Below are 23,077 nucleotides of genomic sequence, written 5' to 3'. Positions count from 1 at the left end.
TACTATAAATGAGCAAATTTAAAATATAAGATTTATTCTAAGATAGATCAAAGTTTTTTTTTTTAATTTTTTTAATTTTTAATTTTTTTTTAATTTTTATAGAGGCATGTTTATTTATTTATTTATTTATTTGTTTGTTTTGTTTATACATGCACTGGGTACAGTCAGAAGCGCGGGAGGGTGAGAGAATTCACCAGAGCCAGAGCGGGGAGCAGAGCAGGCAGAAGGACCGAAGTACACTGCTGAGGGGAGCAGCGGGCATCAGGAGAGGTCTGCGCGCCATGTGGGACCCTCCTCTGGTGGCCGGGGAGCAGCTGGGGATCGAACCGGCGCTGCAGAGGCTGCGGGCAGCTTCGCAACCCAGCACTCAACCGCTGCGCCACCAGGGAGGCCCTAGATCAAAGTTTTGATGAATGGTGTTGGCTTCTTGTAATATCACAAATATCAGAAAAGCAGTAGTGGACAGCACAGCTTCTGTATCAAAAATGCTAGAAAGAAGTCCATGTTCTTTCTTCATCATTTCTCTCACATGCATATGTATAATGAATTTTTTTTAAGATTTATTTTTAATTTATACAATAGCTGGGGTATAGGCCAGAGGTACGGGAGGGTAAGAGGGTTCACCAGAGACAGAGTGGGGAGCCAACAGGCAGACAGACTGGACCAAAAGCACTGCTGAAGGGAGCAGCTGGTGTGACAGGAGAGGTCTGCTGCACCATGTGGGAATCTCCCTGGCTGGCCGGGAATTGAACCCGTGCTGCAGAGGCTGCGGGCAGCTTCAAAGCTCTGTGCTCAACCTTCAAAAGCTTCAAAGCTCTGTGCTCAACCTTCAAAGCTGCTTTGCCACTGGGGAGGCCCCTGTGTATTGAATTTTAAGAATCAGTTTGATTACTTCACTTTCATATAGCATTTGTTTATGTTTCTGTCATTTTAATCTTGATATCAGGACATCAGTTTACAGTACAACCTCTCCCCCTAACTTAGAGAGTCAGATGATTGCTTTTTTGAGATTTATTTTATGAAACCAATACAGAAGGCATCAGGGCAGAGCTATTCAGAGCAACATTAAATAGATGAAGATGGCTGTCTGGCTTCTTAGGTTTGAATGATTGCATGTGATCTGCCTAATATAACAAGACACTTCTAATTTGGAGATATTGGCATTCTGGGTTTATAAATCAGGACAGTGAATTTGTTTACTATTTACTTGTATCTTTGAAATACATACTGTCTTGGTATGCTGACAAAATAAATGTGTCGGTAAATCAAAAGACCATGGTAAAAGCAACCAGTGTTTTTTTCACACAAGGAACCACATTCCCTGTGTTGCTATAAGAGGATGAGTTTTCCCTTTCAGTTCTATTCTTCACTTAGTATTCCTTCGTATGCATTTTTCTATATTGCAACATATTGGTAATAGATCTATTACTAATGACTATGAGATACTACATTTAGGTACATTACCTAATCTAATCTAATCATTCTTCCATTGCTGAGTATTAAGTTTGCTTTCAATATTTGATCTGCTAAATGATGCTGCTATAAGAATCTCCCCACAAAAAGCGTTTTCTTCTTTTGTACTTTTCCTTTAGAAGTTCTCAAAATGGGATTATTGGGTCATAGGTTTTGCCAAACTGAACCAATTTACCTTACCCCCAAAGATGTGGATTTGTATCTATTTTTCTCTTTATCTGTTATCAAGATATTTAATGAATGAATTCCACCCAACTTCTGAGGAAGAAACAATATCAATTGTAAATAAATTGTAACTATAAGTCAATTGTAGTATAAATTGTAAATATAGAGAAACATTTCTCATCATTTTATGAGGCTACCATTCCCTAATACGAAAACCAAAAGAGAACTTTTCAAGAAAAGAAAAATGACATGAACTCGGTGGGGGGTGTGGTGTGGGTATCCTTACAAAATTAGTAGCAAATCAAATCTAGCTACATAATGTTATATAAAAAGGATTTACTTCTCATACCATTGTTCCCTCTGCTTCACCTTTTACTCCCAGTTACATTAAATTTTTATTAATTCAGTATTCACTGCTCCCATAATTATACCAAAGGAAATAATACTTGTAGCTGAACATCTTACCATGCTAGTGTTTCCTTTTGTGCTTTTCCAACAAATTAATATTTTCCTGCTTTGTAAGTGTGCTGGATATTCTTTAGCCTATTGCTAACTTTTCTCACTTTTTAGAATATATTCTCACAGTATAGTCACATCAGTTTAGTTCCATTTTTTTAAAAGATTTATTTATTCATGCATACAAGAACCGGGGTACAGGCCAGATGTGCGGGAGAGTGAGAGGATTCACCAGAGACAGCAGGGAACAGAACAGGCAGAATGACTGAAATTCACTGCTGAGGGGAGCAGCGGGTGAGACAGGAGAGGTCTGCTGCACCATGTGGGATTCTCGCCGGCTGGCCGGGATCAAACCCGTGGTACAGAGGCTGCGGACAGCTTCACAGTGCTGCGCTCAACTACCTGTGCCACCGGGGAGGCCCTCCATGTTTTTCTTGGTGTTATCATGTCTTAACACTCCATTCTCTGTCTCTCTGGCTTGCTGTGCTTGAGCCTACTGCCCAACTGTCCTGGGACGTCTCTTCGCAATTTTGGAATTCCCGCTGCAATTCTCTATGGTTTGATTCACTACTTCTTGGACTCCTGTTTCTTCCTCTTTCTGGGTCTATTTATTTATTTTGGCCAAGCACATCCATCACCAATTGGTTAAAAAGTCATGCAGAAATCTAGACTGCAAACTTTTTTTTTAAAGATTGATTTATTTATGCATACAAGAGCTGGGAACAGGCCGGAAGTGTGGGGGGGGTGAGAGGATTCACCAGAGACAGAATGGGGACCAGAACAGGCAGATTGACTAAGATAGCCTGCTGAGGGGAGTAGCAGGCAAGTCAGGAGAAGTCCACTGCACCATGTGGGTAGCTCCCTGGCCGGCAGGGGATTGATCTCGTGCTGCAGTGGCTGTGGATAGCTTCATAGGTTGCGTCCCAACCCCCTGTGCCTCTAGGCAGGCCCTACAAACTTTTTTTTTAAAAAGATTTATTTATTTATGCACACAAGAGCTGGGGTGTAAGCCAGAGGTACATGGCGATGAGACAAGAGTCGGGAGCATAACAGGCAGATCTACTGAAATATACTTCTGAGGGGAGCATCAAGCCAGATAGGAGAGGTCTGTTGCACCATGTGGGTAGCTCCCTGCAGTGGCTCAAACTCATGCTGCAGTGGCTGCTTCGTAGTGCTGAGACTTAACCCCTTGCGCCACCAGGGAGGCCCTAGACCACAGACATTTCTAATGATAATGAAACCTCAAACTGTTGGCAACCCTTTATGTTTTGGGGGATGAAACAAAATTCTCAAAAGCAGCAGGGAGAATGCTATGAGGTCACACAGGTGGAGGATTCAGGAATGTGCCCCCGCCATCTGTAACCCAGCAGAAATATTCCACTTGCCCTCCTTAGAAGGAGTGCTTCTGTTGAGCTGAGGACAGTCCAGTGGGCTCCAGAGGAGTGAGGACAGCTCTCAGCAGGTGACTAGAGACCCCAAGGAAGACCCTCTGGTAACAGGGAGTGAAGGCATGCCCTCCTGAGCCCCTCCCACCTTGGTGTGAAACAGAAACTAAAAGGAGTGTCCTTGCTCAGTTTTCTCAAACTGTGCCTAGGTCTCCATTTCTAGCTCTGGGGAGCTGACATCTTCAGGAGTACAAATCCCTCCCAACCTACCCAATTGGCTGGGGGTTGAAGAGACTCTGGCTGGATCCTGTCCAGCATCTTCTGAAATATTAGTGACAAAGAGGACTGGGGACATGGTTTTTCTGAAGTCACCTAATCTCATGGTGCAGGGGAACCAAGTGCATGAGAAAAGCTCAAGTTCCTTCTTCCCTCACAAATTAAGGTTGCACTTATTCATAATTCCTCTGAAGGGGGTTTGCCTTTCATTTAGAATCCCAACGGGGCTCGTAAAGGCAGTGAGGAAATGAAAATTGGACCACTTCACTTTCAGTGTTTCCCCACTCTGAGCTCGGCCATGATTACCATTTACCTCGTATGGAAACACAGGCTGTAAAATGGGGAGGATTCCTTACCCTTGCCAGCATAAGCTTCATCTCTAAAAACCCTGCCTTAGCCTAGGATCTGGCTAGTCACCCAGACTCTCTGAAGCTTTTAAGTTTATTCAATCTTTTCATAGTTATTTTACATGGTATAAGGCAGAGAGCACGGTGATGACAACCCTCAGCATTCCTGGCTCTTGAGTCACACCGTTGCAGTCTGGATGGGCTGCTTTCTGTGCCTGGAATGTAGTTATCATCTTGTCATCTCTCTTCACTGTCCTCCTAGACATTCCCATCGCTCCCCGCTTGTGTTGAGTATCCAGTTTTCTCTGTCTTACGTAACCTCCTTTTGTAGTTTACTCTTTTTGGTGGTGTGCACCCTTATGAGGGCCTCTTGAGTAAGAGTGTATGAGAGGTTAAAAAGAGAAAAAGATTGAGACCTTGCCCTGCATGTTTAAAAGTCTTTTTTATCCTCACTCTTGGTTCATATTTTGTTTTTTAATTGAGATATAATGGGCATATAACATTGTATCAGTTTTAGGGGTATAACAAAATAGTTTCACTTATTTAAATATTTTGCAAAACGGGGCCTCCCTGGTAGTGCAGGGGTTAAAGACACAGCACTATCAAGCTATTGGCAGCCACTGTGGCAGGAGTTTGATCCCCAGCCAGGGAGCTAACCCACATGGTACAGCAGACCTTTCCTGTCTCACCCACTGTTCCCTTCAGTGGTACATCTCAGTCAACTCACCTGTTCTGCGCCCCACTGTCTCTGGTGAATCCTCTCACCCCCACACCTCTGACCTACACCCCAGTTCTTGTATGCATAAATAAATAAATCTTTAAAAAATAAAATATTTTACAAAATGATTATCAGAATAATTTTTTTTTATAGAGGCATGTTTTCTATTTATTTGTTTGTTTGTTTGTTTTGTTTATACAAGCACTGGGTACAGTCAGAAGCGCGGGAGGGTGAGAGAATTCACCAGAGCCAGAGCGGGGAGCAGAGCAGGCAGAAGGACCGAAGTACACTGCTGAGGGGAGCAGCGGGCGGCAGGAGAGGTCTGCGCGCCATGTGGGACCCTCCTCCGGTGGCCGGGGAGCAGCTGGGGATCGAACCAGCGTCACGGAGGCCGCGGGCAACTTCGCAACCCAGCGCTCAAACGCTGCGCCACCAGGGAGGCCCCAGAATAATTTTAATTGAAACCATTACCACAGAGTTGCAATTTTTTTTGTGATAAAAACATTCAAAATCAATCAGCAACTCCCAAACATACAATACTGAATCGTATATACAGTTAATATATTAACTATAGCCAGCATTCTGTATATTGCACCCTCAGGGCTTTTACTGGAAATATGTACCTTTTGAACTCCTTTGCTCTATCCCCTACCTCTGGAAACCACCCATCTGTTCTTTGTATAGATTAGTTCACTTTTTTTAAATTTTAAAAAATATTTATTTATTTATTCAGTCAAAGAACAGGTTTATTTAAAAAGGGACAGGAAAGTAAAAGACACTTGCATAGACACAAGCAGCAGGAAGGCTGCTGCCTTGCAGAGAGAGAGAGTTGATAAAAGAAAGCACCTGCACAGTCACAGGTGGGCAGATGGACTGCTGCTTACTTACTTCATTTGTTAGATTCCATTTTTGAGGTCATATAGTACTTGTCTTTCTCTGTCTGACTTATTTTGTTTAGTGTAATGCCCTCCAGGTCCATCCATGTTGTCACAAATAACAGGATTTTCTTCTATTTCATACGTGAGTAACATTCCATTGTAGTACATATGCGACTATAGTGGTAAATACTATTCCTTTAGAATTTTGAAGGTATTTTAAAACTATTTTCTGTCTTCCAGTGCTGCTGTTAAGAAGTTTATTGTCATTCTATTTTCTATCTCTTTGTGAAGGCATATTTTTTATTTCCAAAAGTTTGTAGAATCTTCTCTTTTGTTCACAGCATTCTGAAATGTGAAAATATGGGTCTTGATTTTCATCCATTATGCTGGCACTTGATGGACCCTTTCTGTTTGAGAAAAAAAAAAAAATTTGAACTCTTGTTAGTGATTTCCCATCCTTTGTTTTTTTCTATTTTCTTTTTCTGGACCCCCTGTTATTTGAATGTTGGACTGAATCATCCTTTTGTATTTTTTACACTGTCATGTTCTTGTTTCATAGCTGCAATAACTTTCCTTTACTCCAGGAAAACTTTTTTAAACTGTTCTCTACATACTTTATAGTTTTTATTGTTTTAGGTTGGTTTTTTTGTTGTTGTTGTCTGTTTTTGTCTTTCTTATTTTTTTAAGATTTATTTTATTTATGCATACAAGAACTGGGGTGTAGGCCAGAGGTGTGGGAGGCGAGAGAATTCACCAGAGATACAGTGGGGAGCAGAACAGGCAGATCTGCTTAAATACACTGCTGAGGGGAGCATTGGGTGAGACAGGAGAGGTCTGCTGTACCATTTGTGGGTTAGCTCCCTTGCCAGGGATCGAACTCATGCCACAGTGGCTGGGGCTAGCTTGACTGTGCTGAGACTTTACCCCCTATGCCACCAGGCAGTCCCTGTCTCTAACTTTCTTATTGAGGCTTTCTGGAGGCATTACATTAGCTCTCGTTGTATGCCCATGGTTAATAAGTAAAGCAATTTCTTGGTGAAGCTCTGAGCTTCACTGTGGGATTATCTGGCTGAGCTATTTGCTAAGGGAGCACCAATCTTACAAACTTCAGATCTTTCCTCCTGAGCTTTACCCCAAAAATCTTTTATATTTGCCCAGAGAGTAAATTCCGGCCACCAGCTTTCTCAGAACCTGGTAAGCGATAAGGCATGGGAATCTCAGCACTCAACTGTTCGTATGTCTTTAATCATTTAATCCCCTGTTTTTGAAGCAGTGTTCACATTCTTAACTTACCAAATGTTTTCTACTTTATCCTCTCCAGAAAATATAACTCCAGCCTTCCACTAGGTAGGGGGAAGTGTGCTCCCTACTGGAAAAGAATAGAGAAGCAGATCTAGTTCATTGTTTCTCAGATTTGCTATACTTTTTCCTTCCCACTTCCTTGGAATCATGGCTGCTAGTTCCGAGCCTTCTGAGGATTCTTTTTGGTAATTAATTGGTCCCCTACTTCCCCTTCTTGTGGCTTAGCTTTCAGCTTTCTAAGATCTGTTGTCAGTTATCATTCAGCCACCTGCTTTCTGGATTCCTAAATGTGCTGTTATCTCTTCTGTTCTCTTTGACATTTTAGGGTTTTGTTAAAACAAACAGCAAAAGTGCTGAGGGGAGCTCTAGTCAGGTTTGAGGACGGAGTGAAATTACAGGGGTTTGTTCAATCACCGCTTTATTGCAGAAGTCCTTTAAAACACTTCCTTCACTTTCCTTTGGCACTGTGAGTGTTGTCTTCGATTACTCCATGCTCAATGCCAGTTTTGTGGAGAATTCCTCTCCTGTTTCTGAGCTCTGCATGTTGCCAGGCCTCAGGACCTCTGCTTTTTACTGTATTTACTCCTTAACTGGCTTCATCCAGTCCCAGAGCTCTAAATACCATCAATATGCTGATGCTGGGTCTCCCCTGGTGGTGCAGTGGTTGAGCACTGGGGTGCAAGGCTGCCCGCAGCCTCTGCAGCACTGGTTCAATCTCCGTCTGCTGGCGAGTGTCCTGCATGGCGCGCAGACCTCTCCTGCCGTGCCCGCTGCTCCCCTCAGCAGTGTGTTTCGTCTGTCTGCCTGTTCTGTTCCCCGCTCTGTCTCTGGTGAATTCTCTCACCCTCCTGCGCTTCTGACTGTACCCAGTGCTTGTATAAATAAATAAATAAATCTTTTAAAAAAATATATGCTGATGTTTTCCAAATTTGTATTTACAGACTGACCTCCCCTCTGAATTCAGAATTGCCTACACAGTCTTCCCCTTGGATGTCCAATAAGCATTTCGACGTCTTTGCTCCCTCATTCCTCAGAAGCTCTAACCCCAGTGTTCTGCTCTGGAGAGAACTCTGCCATCACCCAGCTACACAGCCAAAACCTTGGTGCTAGGCCTTGATTCTTATCCATGTCTCACATGCAACCTCTCAGGAAGTCCTAAGGAATTTATTTTTAAAATATAACCCAAGTCTGCCTACTTCTCACTACCTTAACCACTACTTCAAGTGTCTTAAGCAGAGAAGCTTGAGACCTAGGAGCACCCTGTATAAGACAGCGCCCCTCCCAGCACAGCACCCTCTGTCCAGATGCGAATACCCAAGTCCAGTCCAACACCACAGAACCGATTCTGTCTTTCTCTCTTCCATCTTTGTAACTCCCTCCTCCAACAGCGAAAACCCTGGCTCCTGTCATCAACTGAAAAGGATCTTAGAGACAGTTGGAGGCCCTGACATTCAAGAGAAAAAACAGAGTAATAAAAAAGCCCAAGAAAACACTAGGTTGCTTATACAGAGTTTTTCATTTGAGAATTATGAGCTAATGTGCTCAGCCTTAGAGGAGCATTAATGATTTGCTATTATAATTTACCTTTAAATGCTCCTTTTACATTATTTCTTTTGGGAAATGTTCTTGAAGACTAAAGTTGCCCCTCACCAATAATTTTATATGAATACTTAATTTATGGAATTATCAAAATATATATATATATATATATTTTTTTTTTTTGCACAGAAAGTAGATGTAGGAAAACTCATTTCCCCTGAAATGTCTCCTTCTTAGTTGTAATTTTCTGGGCCTTCTTTCTAGATAGTGTTAGCATCTGTACTTATATGCCACTAGAATAAGGAATTTGGAAGGAAACTCTTTCAAGCCCAGGGTCATCGTTCTGGCCCAGAAATGTTCCAGCTATTCTTCCTGGAAGTGGCTCTCCATTTCCTCCACATCACCCCACTGTTCAAGTGCCCTCTGACCTGTCTGAGAGGATTTCCTGAACATCTGGTCTGTGACAGCAGTGGCCTCCTAGTCCCTCCCAGAGGTTGGAAGTGACTTTTTGTAGGTCTCTGTACCACTACTCAAGAGTTCTCTCCCTGGTTTACTAATTTGTTCTGCCTGAGATACCACAATGCTGTTATTTAATGTTTGATCATAAAAACAGTTAAGTCCAGCTGGTGGGTGGAAGTCTCTGAAAATAAATGTACTCTCACTGTAGTTCATTTCACGCATTGCCTATTTTTTTTTTTTAATGCCTGGAGGAGATGCCTTTTTCTAGTTCTAAATCCCACAGAAGATGGCTGGGGCTCCTGGTTGCCTGGTTATATAAGCTTAGAGTCAGGAAAGAAGCATTGGGACAGTGACACTGTGTCTAAACACTGCTAGACGGCAGGGTGGGGTGACGAGAGCAGGGTGCAGCTAGTGACCAGTGAGGAGCAGTGTGGGGAAGGAAGATGCTTGTGAGGTTGTATGTGGCCCTGCCTGTCGACATCAATGCTGGCATGATTATTAGCTTGCTGTCTCTGGAATTCAACAGTGTGCTGATCACGTGTTCTTTACACTTTGGACCTCTGCAATGACTGCAGCACAAGTTAGGTGACTTCATGTGTCACTTAGGAGTTTTCACTACTTAAGTGTGTCTTGGTTTGGTTTTTCCTTTCCTTGAGCTGAATCCCACAGCTCCTCTAAAGAATGTGGTTGTACCGCTTCTTTGTTTTCTTTAGGGTACCAGAACATCTTGTGAAGAGCATAACTTGGCAGACGCTGCAAGCTGTAAATTTTTGCCATAAACACAACGTAAGTCTCTTGATCTCCCCTGAAAAATCAGAAGGCTTCCCTTGAGCTGAGTTGGAGCCTTTGTTCAAAGCTTATATAATTTTTCACGTACATCTTCTTAAGCCTAGTTGGAATATGTAGAGGCTAAAAATACCCACCTAACTATTCCTTCTTGTAAGGTTGCATTAAAGATGCATTTTTATGATTTTAAGAAGTAGTCATGTTTATATTGAATAGAAACTACTCAGATTTAAGATAGAACCCCTTTTATTCCCATCTATATTGGTCTGATACCCTCAAAAGGCTATGAAATTGGGGAGGGGAGCCCCTGGTGACTCGTGTCTATTCAGCTGCAGTAGGCACAGTCCCAGGAGTGCCCAGGCTGGAAGGAAGGAGCCCAGTGGGAGACTCTGACACTTCCGGCCACAGGGAGGCCCAGTGGAGGCTCAGTGGGCTGTGCCCAGCTGGTGTGACTGCACAGATGGTGGGGAGCCGGGCTCCCACCAGTGCAACACTGCCCACCTCGCACATAGAAACCAGATTCTATTTTCAGAGCTTCATTTTGGCCACGAGGGCAGGTTGACTATGGTCTGTCATCCTAGAGAAGGCAGGGTCCACTTAACTGGTGGGGCTGAAGCCCCTTCCTCCAGCCGTTCTACAGGAGTTTTGCTGTAGAAAAGTTGCCTTCTCAGAATGGCAAAATGAGAGCAGCCAGAGCTTCTCCCTCCTGAGCTGAAGGCTCTAATCCTTGTCAAGACCTATGTGAGCTGGAAGGTTGGGGAGGAGGTGGACACTTGAAATTGCTGTTGATTGTGGGTGAAGGCCCGTCAGTTTCCTGACAGCGGCTTTTAGAATGCTGGGGCAAGAAAGTCAGAATTGAGCCCTGCTGGGAAAGATCAGAGACGCTGAAGACAAATATAATGCATACCACAGTTCCCTGGAGAACTCCCTAGACTCTACTTGGCCACATGTGCTGTGGGGGGAGGGCATAGAAACTCGTAAAGAATTCCCAGAACAAAATAGGGGCACATTCTTGCTTACAAAGTTCTTTGACCATCTGGCATGGTGATATTTGCGGGTGTACCTAATTATAGTGATATGTGAAGCGATCTCGGAGGCATTCACTTTGAGAACCAGATAGATTGTATTAAAATAATTCAGAAATTGTCTCCTCGCCCCCAATTTTTCCAGAATAATAAATACCCATGGGGAAACAGGCACACTGATTTCACACCCTATAGGTCCATTGGAGTAACAACCAGCCCCAAGAGGACTCTCTGTCCTCTGTCCAAATTCTATTCAACAGAAAGTTTAGAATACCCCAGGGTTTTAACTGAAGCCAAGCAGGGCCTGTCAGACTGCAGATAGATCCAACATTCTTCTCCAGAAAGAGGAAAAGCTTGGGAGAGGGTAAGATTATTAGGAACCCTAAACAGTGCTTTGACCCAACTGTTGTTTTTATGTAATTGTTAATTAGGTTGTTGATTTGTTCTTTGCCAAGAAAATGGTTATTTAATGAGAAAAGCATGTAAAGATTCTTAAACCTTCTCACTAAGATCACCCCGTTAAACAAAGTCCACCGTAGTTTGGAAGGTTAGAGTCTAACCTCGGGTGTGGGGCTGCATCCTGTGGGATAGATGCAGCTCTGAGAAGACCTGATGTGTGTGAGACAGAGCTGACATCTAGCGACTGTCCCTAGAGGGTGAACATAGCCTACTGTTGTTTATCTTGTCAGGACAAATGTCAGAGCTGGAAGGGAGGTCTCTTGGCAAGCTCGTGGTTCCGCCCTTCTCTACCCCAGCTTATCTCAGCAGGCCCAGGGCTTGTCCTGTTTACCAGGCGGATGATGTCTGTTCTCAGTTAAACAACTGCATTGTGGCTCTGCTTATGCCCCAACTTGTGGCTCCCACAATCATGGTGCAGCCTCATCCAGAGCCTTATACGCTGCCCTGTCACTTCAGGTTGCGAAGTTAGATACAGGACACCCAGCTAAAGGTGGAGTCAGATAAGTAATCCTGCTGTCATGGAACATACACAAAAAATTCCTTGTCTACCTGAAATTCAAATTTGACTGGGTGTCCTGCATTTTTGTTACATGTGACTACCCTACTCTCATTTTCCTATTCACCCTTGTTTGTCTTTTTGGGCCCTTCTGGAATTTAGATGATTCAAGCTATGATAGGTGTGGTACTAGATTTATTTTAAGCTGCTGTTTTGCAGCTTATTATCCAAAAGGCCTGTGTGAGGTTCAGATTATTTAACAAATATTTGCTAAAAATTAATGTGTTTTGATTATCTCATATACTATCATTTCTCTTTAATAATCTGTGTGTGTTTGGTTTTTGCGGTTAGTGCATACATAGAGATGTGAAGCCAGAAAATATCCTCATCACAAAACATTCAGTGATTAAGCTTTGTGACTTTGGATTTGCTCGGCTTTTGAGTGAGTATTGACATTTTCTTAAATGTAAAAGATGAAAAGATTCTTTATGTGATAAAGATCCAAATGCCATAGAAAGATAGCTCTTATAATTTAGGGCATAAGCTTGATATAAATTACAGTTTTGTAAGTACTGAAAGATGCAGACACATACGGTGGTTTTAAAATGTATGCTATATATAAATTATGCCACAGTGGTTCTTAAAAAGTATGTTCCCCTCTTGGTTTCTACCATTTTTTGCTAAAATTATACTTTACAGAAATAATGTTATAGAAGAGTGGTTTTCAACTTTGGCTGTAGATTAGAATCATCTGGGGAACTATAAGCTCTAACTATAAAAACTCTACTGACACCCCCAAGTACCTCCCCTCAGGGTTTTTGGCTTTTTGCACTGGGTTGGGGCCGAAACATCAGTAATTTAAAAAATACTATATTCCAAGTATTTGGAAGTGATTTTAATGTGCAACCAGTATTGAGAACCACTGATTTAGAAAAGCCACAAGATGGGGCCCCAGCTTGATGTGTCAGGTCTGCCCCCTCCCAGTTTTGATTCCAAGCTTCCAGCGCTCTCTCTGTTTTCCATGTTCCATCTCTGCCAGCTGGCCCAAGTGACTACTACACAGACTACGTGGCTACCAGGTGGTATCGCTCCCCAGAGCTTTTGGTTGGGGACACGCAGTATGGCCCTCCGGTAGATGTTTGGGCAATTGGCTGTGTCTTTGCTGAGCTGCTCTCAGGGTTGCCTCTGTGGCCAGGAAAATCAGACGTGGATCAGCTCTATCTGATTAGGAAAACTTTGGGTAAGTGGTGTTTTTGGGGAAACTGGATAGTTTTACCCATGTCAGTGCAAGGCAGAGCCAAGTTTCTAGTCTCATCTGAATGTTCAAGTGACTCCAATAAAGATGTTCACATTTATTTTAATAAAAGAATGAACATTTTTGGGTAGGTACAAATGGCCCAAAAAGACATCAGATTTTCTCTTCAGCATAGTTTGAATCAAATCAGACTGAATAATGATCATAGAAACAATAGAAACTTACTTTTCTATAAGGGCGTAACAGTTCACAAAATACTATTATGCTTTATTTCATATCCTTTTTAAAAAAGATTTATTTATGCATACAAAAACTGGGGTACAGGTCAGAGGTGTGGAGGGTGAGAGGATTCACCAGAGAGAGAGTGGGGAACAGAACAGAGAACAGGCAGATTGACTGAAGTACACTGCTGAGGGGAGCAGCGGGCCAGTCAGGAGAGGTCTGCTGTGCCATGTGGGTAGCTCCTTGGCTGGGGATCGAACTCGTGCTGCAGTGGTTGTGGACAGCTTCATAGGTTGTATCTTAACCCCTTGCGCCACAAGGGAGGCCCCTTATTTCATATCTTATGATGTACTAATTCATTCTTTGGATGTCCTTGACTCATCCTACCAGACTAGTTTGGATTATTCAGACGTATGGGTTCTTCCCATCCGTAGGTAGTGTTCATGTTTGGTATGATTCATTTGGTTATGATAGGGTCTAGAAACCCTAAAAAAATCCATATAAATTAATGGTAATAGTGTTTCTGGACCCCAAAAATAACCTACCAACTCATATTCACTCTACCAAATAGAACATTCTAGTTTTTGGTAAAGGAAGATTGTCAACCTTCTAAGTCAGGAAGAAAGTAGCATCACTCTTCTTGTTTTGTTTTCCCACCCCAACGTCCTTTCCTTTTTTCTTTTTAAGATTTATTTATTGATGCATACAAGAGCTGGGGTGCAGGCCAGAGATGCGGGGGGTTAGAGGATTCACCAGAGACAGAGTGGGGAGCAGAACAGGCAGACTGACGAAATACACTGCTGAGAGGAGCAATGGGCGAGATAGGAGAGGTCTGCTTTGCCATGTGGGTTGCTCCCTGGCCGGCTGGGGATCCAACTCCTGCTGCAGAGGCTACTATTCCTTCATAATGCGCTGCTTAACCCCTTGCGCCACCAGGGAGGCCCTTTCCTTTTTTTCTACTCTTGAGGGGAGGGCAGGGAGAAGGAAGGAGAGAGAGAAGCAGATGAAAAGCTCTATCAGCAGGAATTGCCCTCTTCCAAAAAGTCAGGGATCCCTGAGTATCCCAATTTAAAGTGAGCAATTTTTCCTTTAACCTCTTATAGCACCTCCTGTCACCAATGCCTTGTCTTGTGCTTTTTTTTTTTTTTTAAAGATTGATTTATTTATTTATACAAGCACTGGGTACAGTCAGAAGCGCGGGAGGGTGAGAGAATTCACCAGAGCCACAGCGGGGAACAGAGCAGGCAGACTGATGAAGTACACTGCTGAGGGGAGCAGCGGGCAGCAGGCGAGGTCTGCACGCCATGTGGGACCCTCGCCCAGCGGCCGGGGATTGAACCGGCGCTGCAGAGGCTAAGGACAGCCTTGCAACCCAGCGCTCAACCGCTGTGCCACCGGGGAGGCCCCTCATCTTGTGCTTTCATCTTCCCAAAGATACATTTATCTTCCACTAATGCCTGCACATTATAGGCGGTAAATGTTTGTTAATGGCTTTTCTTGAGTGACACATTAGACAACCTGGAGTCCCTCCAGGGCACTCAGCTGCCTTCTGCTGTGTTTCCCATGGTGATTTTAGGGCACCCCCTCTGCATGCCCTGCCTCCACCTCTCTGGGTTATGAAAGTACAGGCAGTGTGCTCATGATGAAGCTCACTGAAAACTGGGGTAAGGCATTAGAGAGGATATTTTGGCTGCTCATCCAAAATGGGATGGGATACAACTTTTAGATTTGAGTGAGAGATCAATTTCCAAAAGAAATCAGCACATTTGACTGATGGGGTAGGAACTCCAGCCAGGTCCAATGGCAGCACTTCTGGGGCCTTGGCAGAGGGCAGGGAGTGTTTTTCTCACTCTTCTCTGGGAAGTAGACCTGGAAGTACCCTCTGAGTATCTCCTTATACATCTTTCAGCAAAATTACTCTTCAAGTGTAACATCCCAAGAATTTTATGTGAGGATGATTTTAACTCATTTGGCTAAGATATGTGTAGGGTGAAGTTCATATAATACCCCAGAATATAGGGCCTCCCCGGTGGCGCAGCGGTTGAACACTGGGTTGTGAAGCTGCCTGCAGCCTCTGCAGCGCCGGTTCGATCCCCGGCAGCTCCCTGGCCACCGGAGGAGGGTCCCACATGGCGCGCAGACCTCTCCTGCTGCCCGCTGCTCCCCTCAGCAGTGTACTTTGGTCCTTCTGCCTGCTCTGCTCCCCGCTCTGGCTCTGGTGAATTCTCTCACCCTCCCGCGCTTCTGACTGTACCCAGTGCCTGTATAAATAAATAAATAATCTTAAACAAAAAAAAAAGGAAATAATTAAAAAAAAAAACCCCAGAATATAGATATGATTTTGTTATTGCTTCTAAACAGTAAATAAAGTGGGATTTCCAAGTGACTGCTAGTTGAAAAAACAAGAACTGGTGATTGCAACTCTGAAACGTATTCCTTTTAGCTGGAAGATCTTTCATGATTTCCTATCTTCCCTCCTTCCTTTTTTTCTCCCTCCCTCCCTCTTTCCCTTCTTCCTTATTTCCTGCTTTTTTTCTTTTCTTCCTCCCTCCCTCTCTTCTTTCCTTCTTCAAATATTGGTTGAGTGCTTGCTATGTGGTAGTCCCTGCTCTAAGTGCTAGGTGAATGCTTTCATCTTGACCCTCAGGATTCATCTGGCCTTCAGTTTCTGGGCCTCCCCTGTGCTTTTGCAGTTTGTCTACTGTAGGTCTCATGCAGATAGTGGAGAGCTGCCCAAATGCTTCTCTCTCTGACTGGAAGACAAAACTTGAGCCTAGACAGGGGTACAGACACCAGAGATGGGGTAAACCATAGATTAGTGCTTGCTAACTTGCTCTCACTTTCTTCTTGTCCAAAGGAGACCTCATTCCTAGGCACCAGCAAGTATTTAGCACAAATCAGTACTTCAATGGGGTGAAAATTCCAGACCCTGAAGATATGGTGAGTAACCTATTTGGGGAAGAGCCCTGTGTGTCAGGACTATGACTCTTTAAGTGGTGATCTTTCTGTTTACATGGAGTTTCAGGCTGACTAGGTTTTGGCGTTAGTCACTGCCTGAGCTATAGCTCAGCTTGCACTGGAAGGTCGGTCTAAGAGTGGTAAAGAAAATCACAGCAAATTGGCTAGTAAGACCCTGGCCTTCAGTGTCAATTTAAGCCTGCTAGTAGCAGAGTGTAGCCAGCTTGCTGGACAGGAATGTAGAACTGCCTGGCCTAACCTCACCTGCAACTGAAAATAATATCATTTTCAGTTGCAGAAGCTAGTAGTTCAGAGTCATTCAAGTCTTAGGCAAAGACCATCTAGGAAAATCCAGCAGTGTACAAACCCCTTCTCTACTGTGCTCAGAACATGGGAGAAAGTGGCAGTGAACTTGACTGGCCAGCTTCACTCCAGTGCCTCTCCTGTGTGGCCAATGTGGAAAAAACATTCATTCTTAAAAAACTGAAAAATTTTAAAAATTGCATACTCTTAAGCCATTTTTAAGAATTTATCCCAATGAAACCATTAGACTATTAGACCATTAGACTAAGAATATAAAGATGTAGCATTCTTTTTTTTAAAGATTAATTTATTTATGCATACAAGAGCTGGGGTGTAGGCCAGAGGTGGGGAGGGGTAAGAGGATTCACCAGAGACAGAGTGGGGAGCAGAACAGGGGGATTGACTAAAAATACATGCTGAGAGGAGCAGCGGGTGAGACAGGAGAGGTCTGCTGTGCCATGTGCATCACCTCCCTGGCTGGGAATTGAAATCGTACTGTAGTGGCTGCGGATAGCTTCATAGTGCTTAGACTTAACCCCTTGCACCTCCAGGGAGAACCCTGATGTAGCATTCTTTAATAGAAGTCATTTCCTTTAGTGTTCCATCAATAGGGGATTAAATAAGTCTTGGTACATTCTTATAAAAGAAATACCATATAGTCAGTAAAATAATTAGATTTATATATATTCACCTTTAAAAAAAGTCTACACATTATTGCTAAATGAAAAAACTGTTTCTGTGTGTATATGACATAATTTTAATAAAAATAAAAATATACACATATGGACATATGTAAATACAAAATAATGACAACCTCTAGAAAATCATGCAAAATTTTTTACACTTGTGAACTAAATGGCTGCAAGGACATATGCTGAAATATTAACAAGGGATTTTCTTTATTTTTTTTTATATTTTTAATGTCTTCTAAATATTTCAGAGCACAATTAAGTTTGTGAAATCCTGAAATGTACTGTTAAGGAAGGTATTTTCAAATAGAAACTAATCCTCCGATGGCTGTGTCCAGATGGAAGTTGCATCTGAGCTGTCTGTTCCCTCAACCTCTTGGCTTATCCTGCAACAAAGGCTTCCACTTTCCGCTTCCCCACTGCCCGCCTTCCGCAGCACTAGCAATAGGAAAAGTGGGTCATGCTGGATCAGGCTGAGACACAGAGGCAGGAATGACATCTGGCATATGGGAGGTGACCCAGCTGCTCCCTGTGACCTGGAAGGTCCCAGTTGCACACAAAATTTCCCTTAGAGATTTCCTGTTCGCTTGTCTACCAGTGAAGCCTCAGAAACAACCAGGTTTCATAAACGTAAAAAACTTCCTATGGTTTCTCAGAGGTTGTCCTGCAGGGGATTTCCTGTTGACAGAAACACAGGAAGAAGCCTTGTGGGGGCTGCGTTGGTGGACATCTGTGCCCTTGTCCCTCTGCCGGTCATTTGGAAACCTCGCAGGAGGAGGCCGGCTTGCTCCTGGGGCTGGAAAACCGGCTAAGCAGGCAGGATGGGCCCGTCCATCGCAGCCAACCTGTGGACCTTGTCTCAGGCTCGGGGCTGAGGCAGCAGAACCCAGTGTCAGCGGTGCTGTGTCAGTCCCCAGCGGGGCTCAGATTCAATGCACAGAAATAGCCAGGGACATATCTAAGCTATGGAGAAAAAGGCTCTCAAAGACTTACACAAACCTCCTGTAGGATTATTTTTCCTGTTGATCTTGGGAAACTCCGAAACGGAGGCCCTTGTATCAGAGCTTAGTAAGTGTACTCTGGGGAACTGGCTATTGGGGGGTGGCTTCCAGTCCCAAATAACTTGGTGCTCTTTTACTTGGCACATCACCCAAGACTGTGTTTCATTAGCGGTGCTGGCTGGCCACTCCATCGTCCAGCTCACACACGCCATCTTTTTACACACAGTGTCCTTGCTCATTTAAGTCAGCTTGGCCAGTGCTCATTTAAGTCAGCTTGCTGGCTCTCATTTCCTTGGCCTCCCTGCTCGATTACCGTTTGTGTCGGTGGTACATCTCTTCAACTGGCCTGTCTGTCTGCCAGAATTTTGGCCTTCCTCCCACTTTATAGGTTTTTATTACTGATTGTCTCCATCATGTGACTGGAGCACAATATCCCATGTGGCCAAAGGGAGATTGATGAATGTCTGCAGGGAGGCTTTTTATACACAGTGTGATGATCAGGGAAACATCACTCTCTTGTGGGAGGAGATAACAGTGTTTATTCTAGAAAACCAAGAAGCATCTCTTCATCTGTGTAGAAAAAATTCTATTCTGAATTTATATAAATGTCAACAAATGTAATAATTAAGAACATTTTATATAAATGCCAAAGCTTGTTCTGAGAAAAGGCACACTCTATAAATTGAGGCAGAAAAAAATAACAATTACTTGACAAGTTCTCCCCTCTCTTTCATCAGTGTTCCCTAATAATTTGCTACTTGCATCAGTACTTCAGAAAGTGAAGGGAGTGGTTAAGAAGAAAATTTTGAGAAGCAATTTGGAGGTGGGGAAAGAAGGAGCTTGTGAAACTGACATAGGAGGTTGTTTCAGGTGGGAGGTGGGGTGTGCAGAGGGTGGAGGAGGCAAGAAGGATGCCGGGAAGATGATGCTCTTACTCAAAAGAAAGTCAATCTGAAGCAACCTAATTTTGAATATCCTATAAATAAAACCCCCTTTTCTTTTCTTTCTTTTTTTTTTTTAAACAGGAACCACTGGAATTAAAATTTCCAAACATCTCTTTTCCTGCCTTGGGACTCCTAAAGGTAAAACCAGGACTTCTAACAGACCAGAAAGTAAAGTACACAGCTGCTGTTACCATTGGGGAATCTGAATGATTTATGTCAATTCATGAATTGAAAAGTGCTCCATTAGTATACTTTTTCTCCTTTGAAAAGTATAAATATTTCCAGTTTTTAAAATGGGTCACATTCTATTACATTCTATTATTATGTTTTCTAATGAAAACATCTGTTTTTCATTTTAAATAAACCTAATATTATATTTGAAATCTAAATTGACACAAAATAGAAATTTCAGAGGGGTGATATTTTACAAAAAAAATTCTTTTCTTCAAAAAATGTGCAGCCATAAGATCCCCTTAAGTAGCCAACTCCCTAGTGTTCTTGAAGTAGGTTTTGATTTTAAATTTATTTTTATGTTTTTAGAAATATATAGCATTGTGTAAAATGAGGAACATATTTTAATTGGAAGTTATAGTCAACGTCCACCTCAAAAAGTATGTAATACATTTACAAAATTGAGAATGTTCCTTGGGGTATGTAGTTGTAAGATTTAATCTATCCAAGTATGAGCCCTATGGCCTACTTAATGGCAAAGCAAATAGTTAAGAATGATGTAATATAAAAGCATGACTATTATGCTTCCCCTTTCTACACATATACATGTGCTCGTAATATATAGACTATTTTTGGAATATACCTAAAACAAAACAAAGTGGCTAATTGTATAAGGGGAGGGAGTAGAAGAATTAGGACTTTGCTGTATCCTGCATGCATTTTACTTTTACCATACATAGGTATTTTTTTCAGTAAACTAGTTTTTTTTTTTTTTTTAATAGAGGCACATGTTTTATTTATTTATTTGTTTGTTTGTTTGTTTTGTTTATACATGCACTGGGTACAGTCAGAAGCGCGGGAGGGTGAGAGAATTCACCAGAGCCAGAGCGGGGAGCAGAGCAGGCAGAAGGACGGAAGTACACTGCTGAGGGGAGCAGCGCGCCGCAGGAGAGGTCTGCGCACCATGTGGGACCCTCCTCCGGTGGCCGGGGAGCAGCTGGGGATCGAACCGGCGCTGCAGAGACTGAGGCAGCTTTGCAACCCAGCGCTCAACCGCTGCGCCACCGGGAGGCCCACAGTAAACTAGTTTTTACAAAGTATGTCTAAGGGACCAAAATGGTTAAGTGGATTATTCCAGTTGGACACTGAAGTGAACTAAAAAAGCATATACTATTTCCTCAGGGCAGAGTACCAACTGCCTGGAGAATAGAACAAGTTGGAGAAAATGATTGTTACTGTTTCTAGAAGCTATTTATTTATTATGGGATTACACATTTAGGAATTATTGTGAGAGAAATTAAATCATGATTGTTGTGTTTTTCTTACCTTTTCCCCCTCTTGGTTCTAACTGAAGACTTTAATCTTTCAGAGAAAAAGAGTAACAGTAGTAAGCTAATACAACTTTAGAGAAGTAAGAAAAGGAAACTTTCTGTTCTTCTAGGGCTGTCTCCACATGAATCCTGCTGAGAGACTGACTTGTGAACAGTTGTTGCAGCACCCATACTTTGACAGCATCAGAGAAATTGGGGATTTGGCAAAAGAACATGACAAGCCAACAAGAAAGACCCTGAGACCAAGCCGAAAGCAGCTACCTGGGGTAAAAGTGGAGCACTGTTTGCCAAAGCATGCAAGGTTGCAGGTCCAACAGATCTCATACTTCCCTCCTGGTGCAGACTGAATCTATACTTCAGGTTGCAGGAGTGGCTTGAAGCTCCAGCACCCTCATTCCAACACTAGGAGATGGGGTCACGTGATCTATCTGGCAGGGCCCCAAAGAGGTCTGCCTTCTAAGGCCCCTTCTCCCTGAATCCTATGGGTCTCCTGGCCCTGCAGTTCCCTGCTGCCACTCAGTGACCAGAGTTTTGGGTGTGCATAAGCACAAGTCTCAGCCAGGTTTAGGAGACTAACTGAGCATATTCCTGTGCTTTAGAAAATGAAATCAGATTTTTCCCAGACAGTTAACTGTGATGTTTACCTTAAGTATTAATTGACATTCCAGGTTTATCCAAGAAGGGATTCATCAGAATTATCTAGGATAAATACAGTGATGAGTGCATTCAGTGATCGCAGAACAGTACACATGACCAAAGAATGGCATTCACACTGCACACTGTGGAGCCTGTGAAGAATCATGATTAGTGTAAAATAGCAAAATGGACTTAAGTAGCTATTCTTAAGCCAAAAGCTGTAATAATTTAGAATGTATTGTAGTTGTAACCACAACTAAGATGAGCTGGCTGTTCTGGGTTACTTTTTTTTTTTAATTTTTATTTATATATGCATACAAGAGCTGGGGTGTAGGACAGAGGTGGCGGCAGTGGTTGGGGGGTAGAGAATGAAAGGATTCACCAGAGACAGAGTAGGGAGCAGAACAGGCTGATCTACTGAAATACATTGCTGAGGGGAACAGCAGGTGAGACAGGAGAGGTCTGCTGCACCATGTGGGTTAGCTCCCTGGCTGGGGATTGAACTCGTGCTGCAGTGGCTGCTGAAATCTTCATAGTGCTATGCTTAACCCCTTGCCGCACCAAGGAGGCCCCTGTTCTGGGTTACTTCTGGATCTGTCAGGTACCACTTAAACTATCAGTTATCTTGCCTTAGTCTACCTTTGCAGTCTCCACACTTACACTGGAGGTTTTGTGGAAAGGAGAGTAGATAGGTCCACTGGGAACAGGTACCACATGAATTCCAGAGCCCTAAAACAGGCCAGGGCTGTGAAAGTAAGAATGCTTTCATTCTGGTCTTTGTCATTTATGACCCAGGTAGCAAAACGAGCTGAAATAGACTTTCCCTACAGAGTTGCCTCTTAGTTTGCTATTACTTTGAATAAAGGGTCTTGATGGAAATCTTTCTACTTGAAAGAATAGAGGACCCCTGTGTATTGGTGTATATTTTTATAGGTCTTAAAAGGATTCAACTGTTTAGTTTAAAAGAACTAAAAACTAACTTCTTTTCATATACCCAGGGTCATATAGAACACAAAAAATATAGGTGTAATCTCACTTTCATTTGACATTGACAATAAATCCAAGCAATTGCTGGCCGCATAAAGAGAGCAGTTTTGCTTTTTTTAACTAAAGAGTAAGGGGGCAAGTCACTAAAGTGCTCCGGATGCCAGTTTTCTTTGCTATAAGAAAGGCATTGACTTAAATGATCCCTAAGGATTCAGCAGGCTCTTAACTCCTGTGAATCTATACTCCCCCCCCAAACATTAATATACAAATCTTTCCTTCTTTTTCATATCTTCTATAATGTGCATTTGCTTTTTAATATAAAATCAACATTTAAAAAGAAAAGCAAAGACCAAATTTAAACATTTTGCTCTCTAAAGTGCTGGATATGTGCATAGAGAGTATTTCTGTGCTGAAAAAGTTACTTACTGACTTCTTTTGTAATTTATTATCAATAATCAAAAAAGTGGACAGCAACATATGTAATTATGTGCTTTGTATTTGCAGCTGCAGTATCTACCTCAGCTGGCCAGCAGCAGCATCCTTCCAGCTTTGGACACCAAGAAGTACTATGGTAATACCAAGAAACTTCACTATCGTTTTCCAAACATTTAAGGATCTTAGAGACTAATGATAAGAAAGGGAACTGATCGATAATTTGAAGAAAATAAAACATATATAGTTTTGTTGTTTGAAAACAACAATGTTGAAAACCATCAGGAGAAAACATTAAGTAACTAACTCACTGGGAGGCCCCTTGGCAAGATGTGAAGGGAAATTCCAGATGCAGTCTTCCTGCTTGATGGTGGTGTACAGACA

The 23,077-nt window shown here is 42.7% G+C and overlaps 1 protein-coding gene across 4 annotated transcripts in view; it reads left to right on the top strand.

The window, feature by feature from the left end:
* Window positions 1-22,873, top strand: part of CDKL1 (cyclin dependent kinase like 1) — a gene marked incomplete at both ends in the record, with an annotated part of 45,749 nt that extends 22,876 nt beyond the window's left edge. The window contains 7 exons of one of the 4 annotated variants that reach the window (XM_084241307.1): window positions 9,712-9,784; window positions 12,116-12,206; window positions 12,804-13,004; window positions 16,099-16,181; window positions 19,218-19,274; window positions 20,749-20,904; window positions 22,766-22,873. In XM_084241307.1, coding sequence (XP_084097433.1) covers window positions 9,712-9,784; window positions 12,116-12,206; window positions 12,804-13,004; window positions 16,099-16,181; window positions 19,218-19,274; window positions 20,749-20,904; window positions 22,766-22,873 — 769 coding nt within the window. Of the gene's footprint in view, window positions 1-9,711; window positions 9,785-12,115; window positions 12,207-12,803; window positions 13,005-16,098; window positions 16,182-19,217; window positions 19,275-20,748; window positions 20,947-22,765 lie in introns of all 4 variants that reach the window. The other 3 variants (XM_084241306.1, XM_084241308.1, XM_084241309.1) reach the window with 3 other exon arrangements.
* Window positions 22,874-23,077: the final 204 nt, after the last annotated feature.

The sequence above is a fragment of the Talpa europaea genome, assembly GCF_964194135.1.
Source record: "Talpa europaea genome assembly, chromosome: 8".
NCBI lineage: Eukaryota > Metazoa > Chordata > Mammalia > Eulipotyphla > Talpidae > Talpa > Talpa europaea.
This window is presented reverse-complemented; position numbering and strand designations above follow the sequence as displayed.